At 43.3% G+C, this 7,616-nt stretch overlaps 1 protein-coding gene across 1 annotated transcript; it reads left to right on the top strand.

Moving 5' to 3' along the window:
- Positions 1-4,989: 4,989 nt before the first annotated feature.
- LOC110533337 (biorientation of chromosomes in cell division protein 1) lies at positions 4,990-6,854 on the top strand. Its single transcript, XM_021617449.3, has 4 exons — positions 4,990-5,465; positions 5,662-5,786; positions 5,993-6,192; positions 6,296-6,854. The coding sequence occupies exons 1-3, from the start codon at positions 5,325-5,327 to the stop codon at positions 6,189-6,191; spliced, it is 465 nt and encodes a 154-aa protein (XP_021473124.1). The 5' UTR covers positions 4,990-5,324; the 3' UTR covers position 6,192; positions 6,296-6,854.
- The last annotated feature ends 762 nt before the right edge of the window (positions 6,855-7,616 follow it).

Genomic DNA, 7,616 nt, shown 5'->3' with positions numbered 1-7,616 from the left:
CATCACCAGGTCATTGTGTATTACTAAAGTATAATATACCTGATAACAAATCATGATAACATTGGATTGATAGATACATGGGCTACATATGTGCATGTGTAGCATGTGACAATAACAGGATCATATCAAGGATAGCATCACAAATGAATACATAAATACCTCTCGAAGCTTGATGAGTTGATCATTTGAATCAGCTGTGCAGTAAGTACTAAGGCAAAAACAAAAATGTGCCCCTCTTTGAGTCCCCAGAACTGAGAACCACTGCCCTTCATATGTAGACAGGCTTTCATAGCGCTCTTTATCTGAGGACAGAAAACCTCACAAGAAACAGACTTCATTATAGTCAAATTACACCACACTGGATATTATGTTACTATTATCTCCATCCTCACTTCTAGGGACAGGAATTACACAAGTACCTGCCCTATCCAGAATAGCCTACTCTCACTGACAGTTGGGGCTGCTCTCCTTTCACCCTCCTCCATGGCTGTTAGCAAGCTACCTACAAATGCATTTGGAGTTTGTTTTTTACAGTCATAACAGTCATTGTCCAATGAATGGAAAATAAATCTGAAAAACACTTGGTTTATCTCAGCTTCAAGTTTGAATTTTTATGCTCTCTGCAGGACGATCTGCGCCACTTGTTGAGTTACATTCTTATTTTCAATGACTACCGTGGTCAAACACAGGCCAATTGTGCACCACCATATGGGACTCCCCATCACAGCCAGATGTGATAGAGGTTGGATTTGAAACAGGGACCTCTTGCACTGAGATGCAGTGCCTTAGAACGCTGCGCCACTTTCAACTTTCCCTTGCGCTACTTGTTGACTATCGGTCTCGTGCCGGTATTTAGCCTTAGATGGAGTTTACCACGCTGTTCTTACGCACGCCGCAGCGCAAAGGGCCTAGACACAGCCCTTAGTCGTGGTATAGTGGTCATATATCACAAACCCTTGAGGAGCCTTATTGCTATTATAAACTGGTCACCAACATAAATAAAGCAGTAAAACTCAATGGTTTATTTGATTGTTTATTTTATTTCACCTTTATTTAACCAGGTAGGCTAGTTGAGAACAAATTCTCATTTACAACTGCGACCTGGCCAAGATAAAGCATAGCAGTGTGAACAGACAACAACACAGAGTTGCACATGGAGTAAACAATAAACAAGTCAATAACACAGTGGAAAGAAAAAAATTGTCTATATACATTGTGTGCAAAAGGCTTGAGGAGGTAGGCGGATAATTACAATTTAGCAGATTAACACTGGAGTGATAAATGATCAGATGGTCATGTGCAGGTAGAGATACTGGTGTGCAAAAGAGAAGAATAAACAGTATGGGGATGAGGTAGGTAAATTGGGTGGGCTATTTACCGATGGACTATGTACAGCTGCAGCAATCGGTTAGCTGCTCAGATAGCAGATGTTTGAAGTTGGTGAGGGAGATAAAAGTCTCCAACTTTAATGATTTTTGCAATTCCTTCCAGTCACAGGCAGCAGAGAACTGGAAGGAAAGGCGGCCAAATCAGGTTTTGGCTTTACGGATGATCAGTGAGATACACCTGCTGGAGCGCGTGCTACGGGTGGGTGTTGCCATCGTGACCAGTGAACTGAGATAAGGCGGAGCTTTACCTAGCATGACTTGTAGATGACCTGGAGCCAGTGGGTCTGGCGACGAATACGTAGCGAGGGCCAGCCGACTAGAGCATACAGGTTGCAGTGGTGGGTGGTATAAGGTGCTTTAGTAACAAAATGGATGGAACTGTGATAAACTGCATCCAGTTTGCTGAGTAGAGTATTGGAAGCTATTTTGTAGATGACATCGCCGAAGTCGAGGATCGGTAGGATAGTCAGTTTTACAAGGGTAAGTTTGGCGGCGTGAGTGAAGGAGGCTTTTGTTGTGGAATAGAAAGCCGACTCTAGATTTGATTTTAGATTGGAGATGTTTGATATGAGTCTAGAAGGAGAGTTTACAGTCTAGCCAGACACCTAGGTACTTATAGATGTCCACATATTCTAGGTCGGGTGGTGATGCTAGTCGGGCGTGCGGGTGCAGGCAGTGAACGGTTGAAAAGCATGCATTTAGTTTTACTAGCGTTTAAGAGCAGTTGGAGGCCACGGAAGGAGTGTTGTATGGCATTGAAGCTCGTTTGGAGTTTAGATAGCACAGTGTCCAAGGAAGGGCCAGAAGTATACAGAATGGTGTCGTCTGCATAGAGGTGGATCAGGGAATCGCCCGCATCAAGAGCAACATCATTGATATATACAGAGAAAAGAGTGGGCCCGAGAATTGAACCCTGTGGCACCCCCATAGAGACTGCCAGAGGACCGGACAACATGCCCTCCGATTTGACACACTGAACTCTGTCTGCAAAGTAGTTGGTGAACCAGGCAAGGCAGTCATTAGAAAAACCGAGGCTACTGAGTCTGCCGATAAGAATATGGGGATTGACAGAGTCGAAAGCCTTGGCCAGGTCGATGAAGACGGCTGCACAGTACTGTCTTTTATTGATGGCGGTTATGATATCGTTTAGTACCTTGAGCGTGGCTGAGGTGCACCCGTGACCGGCTCGTAAACCAGATTGCACAGCGGAGAAGGTACGGTGGGATTCGAGATGGTCAGTGATCTGTTTGTTGGTCCGATATACCATGGCTTTCAACCAATCCCAATTCAGGACTCAAACCACCCAGTTTATAAAAGCACATAATCCCAAAGTAAGTGCTCCAAAACACTCCTTTCTTGGATTCCTAATCCATGTGCCAACCAGGAAGAATAGAGTCCTGACTCATTTACATTTTAGCAGACACACTTACCCAGAGCTCCTTACAATAGTGAATGCATACATTCTTATACTATATTTTTCTTCTTCATACTGGTCCCCCGTGGAAATCAAACCTACAATCATGTGGCGTTGCAAGTGCCATGCTTTACACAGGACTCTACAAGGATATACCAGTGGGGGCACAATGACATATTGATCCCAAAAACCAGGACTGCAATCTCACTGTAAAATGATTACAGTACAGCAGGCCAGCCTGATTCTGCTAAATTGGAAGAGTTATGATTGGGACTAGTTCCATTAAGTATTTGTGTGCGCATGTGTGTTTTCATGCCGGGGTGCTTTGTTTTTGTTGTTTGGTGGCAGTTACAGAATATCTTATTGTACAGATCAAAGATACATATGCCACAGCACATGTCGAAAAACTGTCAACTACAGCTGGAGACTACAGCATTGCATAATTAAACCTCTCTGTTCAAGCTGCTTTAACTCTGACACATACTGATGTTATGTCACCATCTTGTGGCCCATTGGTGGTGGAAATCTGGAAGATTTAATTACTGTGCTCAAACCATCTGAGGCAACATGAAATGAATACAATCCATTAATAAGCATAACTGCATTGTGAAAAATACATTGCCGTACAGAGGGTGTACCTCAACTCTCCATGTCGGTATATGTGTAACCAATGTGAAATGGCTAGCGAGTTAGCGGTGGTGTGCGCTAATATAATTTCAATTGGTGACGTCACTCGCTCTGAGACCTTGAAGTTGTGGTTCCCTTTGCTCTGCAAAGGCTGCGGGTTTTCTGGTGCGATGGGTAACTATGCTTCGTGGGTGTCAGTTGTCTATGCGTGCAGAGGGTACCTGGTTTGAGCCCGGAGAGGGGACGAACTAACGTTACACTGTTACTTGTTATGCATATGTTATACACAAACAATGTGTATGAACAAATAGGTTTGAGATCATTAATATGCAAACCCTACCCAACAGTGCAGTACTCAATATCCAAAAAGTTTAACTGATTAAAAATTTGAAAATTTAAAAAACACACAAAATAAGAAATACGAGAGGAGGCTATATACAGGGTATACTCCCAGTACAAAGGGTTAGCCTACAAGACCATGGTGTACTTACATGGAAACAATGTTACAATACATAAAGACACTGTCCTCCTCATCATTGTTTCTCCCTCCTCTTCCCTCAGTATCACCATGGTTCCTCTCCCTAGTTGCCTGGCAACCAGCTACTCCTGGAAATTGAGGAGACTATAGTTGACATTATAATTAAAGACCACCCCCACCATTTACAATAACTACATTTATTAAAGAAAATAATTGCAAGACAAAATCATATCTCTGTAGTTGATTTTTGTAATACAGGCCTAAATTACAAAACAATTCACATTTAGGATATTCATAAATCAGCCACATGGCCAATAGTCTAACACTTGAATTACCTCAAAGTTTTTTTTTAAAGAGCCATGTGGTATTAATATTCAAATAAACAGAAGATGCTGTCTGACAATGTGAGTCAGATAAACATAATTGAGTGTGCAAATTGCAGTAATTGAGGTTGTTATGTAACACTCACATGGCCATTTAAAACAAAAATAACAGCACAAATACAAATCACCATCCCATCTTAGATGGACACTGTCTATTTGATCTGTCACACAGGAAATGTATGAATTAATTAGGCACAAACTGATTTCATCATTATGCAAAACCAAGTCCTGTAATCCATAGGCCTATATCTAAGTTGTTATGAGGTGGTCTACATTTACCAGTAGGCCTATGCAATTTACAGGAAAGATATACATACATTGTGAGTATTGCTGACAATATAGGAGACATTCATTTTTTATCAAACAAGACAATGAATATGATCTGGTCATTACTCCCTGTCATCAGTACATTTGGTATTTTTTTTAAGGTTGAACTGTGTCTAACCAAAGAGTTCCCTCTCTGTAAACAAAAGCTAAGAGCCATTTTATTCTTGATCTGAAAATGTGGTCTGAGGCGCGGTGTGGCGCAATAGAGGAGCCTCCAGAGGCACGCAGAGGCCAAATTGAACTCTGTACCGCATCACAGTGCGCCTCTCAAATGTTTTAACAATGAGGAGTGCTCCGCATTGACACGATTGTTTGACGGTCGGTGAGGGCGGGAGGTCATGTATAACACAAACTCACTTCATTGACAACTTCCTTCACAACAGCGCTGCTCGGCGAAACTAAATACATATGAATGCCCTGACTTCTGCAGAGTGCATATCACCGTAAATGCTGCACGGCCAATGCAGAATTCGGAATGACCAGGGCCTATCAAGATGAAAGACCTTGCGCAGAAGTAACTTGCCAAGAAGCAACTTCCGTATTGCAAAGCATTTTGGTACTTGTGTACACTTCCATATCATTCTTCCACATAACTAGCTAGTTTGTAGTTTTAGACCCACGAGCAGTTATTTTGTGTCGTTTCCTCAAATTATATCGATAGTGTTCCACTGGTTTATGAACAACGCTGAAATTAAACAAACATCGGTATGGCGGAGGGTGCCAGCGGTAACGCGGTGAATCTTCCTCCCGGAGATCCTCAGCTAATCGGTCTCATCGTGGAACATCTCAAAAACCGAGGCTTATTCGACGAGTTCCGCAGAGATTGCTTGGCAGATGTGGATACAAAGGTACTATATATAGCTTTCAACTTTTTCCTGACTAACTGGCTGTCAACATTTATTTTACTCAGTTAGATAGCACGTTTACGCTTTGTGTCCAACCATGTTGTTTTTAGCATAGCTAGCTAACGTTAGCTAGCCAGTTGTGCTGGAAAATGTTCTCAGCTATTGATCAATGACGGTGTACTTCTGTCATTGCCGTCAGCCTGCCTACCAGAATCTGCGACAAAAAGTTGACAACTTTGTATCCACTCATTTGACCACTCAAGAATGGAACCCATCAATCAACAAAAATCAAGTGCGAAATGGGCTAAGACAAAGCGTCGTGCAGTAAGTAGCTACAACACTTCATATACTCATAATTCTGCCTGTAAGTGTCAAATGCGTTGCTGACAGTACATATGACAGAGGATAGTGAAATCTGCACATTGGATGGCTAAGCTCATGTCCCCAGTCTGGACTGAGGTAGGTGTTATCAGTTGTTGCTACTTGTGCCACAGTCATTAGTCATCTGTAGTGTCTCTGCTGTGTGTCAGGTCAGGCATGCTGGAGTCTGGAGTGGACAGAATCATCACCCAGGTGGTGGATCCCAAATTGAACCACACTTTCAGGCCCCACATTGAGGATGCCATTCATGACTTCCTGTCTGCTGAGAAGGAGGAGGGTCCATCCAACACTCAATCAGAGACTGAGCAACAAGAGGCTCCAAGCCACACTGGACCCAAAACGCCATGAGGTCAGTGCGTCTAACACCTTAACATAAACATCATGGGCACATCTATAGGCATTGAACTATAATCTCAAAGTATCACAGTTTGTCTTCTCTCCTTTTACTTCAGGTACAGAGAAACGTTTTCTGCTGAAGGTAGATATTTTTTAGCTCTCCATCAGGCTGGATGGACAAGGACCTACTGTCTAGTAATCATGGAGCAAGAGGTTTGCACAACTCTTAGTCTTTCTTCATGTGGAGAAACCAAGCCGTGGATGTTAGCTGTCATTGCTAACAGCTACCAAATAATGCTCATAACAAGTCAAAGGGGAATTGTGCAAATGACACTGGTATAGCACCCTCAAACTCAACTCTGGACCTCGAAGCCAGTTCCACTGCATTTTTTCATTCATTGATTTTGACCTGAGACACCAGGTTGTGTGGATTCATTATCAGGTAGAAGAAAACCTGCAGGCAATGGACCTCGTAGGCTAAGAGTTGAGTACCCCAGGTATAGGACATGGAATTTTGTTGGTGGTTATTGAATTAAAGAGACTGGTAACTTTTTTTTTTTTAAGAGCAGGCAGTAGCCTTTGTAATGTTGGCTTACAGATTTTGTCCCTCAGTTTGACACTTATTGGTGAATATTGTAAATGTCATTCACCAATAAATGAATGATTTGGTTAAAATGTGTACACTGCCCTGTCATTTGTTAAACTGTGTCAATACTGTGCTGTACGGGCTGCGGTAAGACTACATTGCTCAGTTAGCCTAGAGCAGCGTTTCCCACACTTTGTCCTCAGGACCCCAAGGGGTGCAAGTTTTGTTTTTTGCCCTCGCACTACACAGCTTATTTCCTATATTTTTATTAGATTAGAATGATCACAGCATTATCACGTTTGGATCCATCCAGAGCACAGCCAGTGAGATCTCTTCCGGGTAGGAAGGTGTACTGCGTTACATAGAGGAGACAGTCCATAAAAGGGAGCGCTGCAGTTTTTGCCAGTTCAAGACTTAACATCTGGAGTACAACCCAGGTTATGAAACTAGCTGCCAGGGCGGAGGGAGTAGAACAGCCTGCCCCTGACTGAGGCTTGTTGGCATTCCTCTGGGTAGGCAGAGTGCAAGTTGATTGGCAGTGCCTGGGAGCACGGCATGGTTGCTGTCTCAACACATCCATGCTATATTTCTCTCGCTGCCCTCAGCCGTGTAGGAGTGAGGCTTAGCTCCATGGCCCTAAGATGCAGCTCCAAGGCCCCCAGTAAAAGGAGGGGGATGAGGGGCTCTGGATGAGCTGTGCAGAGTGTTCCCGCCTGGCTGGGACAAAGGTTGAATTGATGGAGCTGCTTCTGTCATTCACCACCTCGCCTCTGAGGACGTGCATACTAGCAGGCCCGCTGTGCTGCACCACTGAGAACTGGCAGGCAGGCCTTTGTTCTCTTTTTTTTAAA

The sequence above is a fragment of the Oncorhynchus mykiss genome, chromosome 10 (assembly GCF_057628025.1).
Source record: "Oncorhynchus mykiss isolate SJ-2025 chromosome 10, ASM5762802v1, whole genome shotgun sequence".
Taxonomy (NCBI): Eukaryota; Metazoa; Chordata; class Actinopteri; order Salmoniformes; family Salmonidae; genus Oncorhynchus; species Oncorhynchus mykiss.
This window is presented reverse-complemented; position numbering and strand designations above follow the sequence as displayed.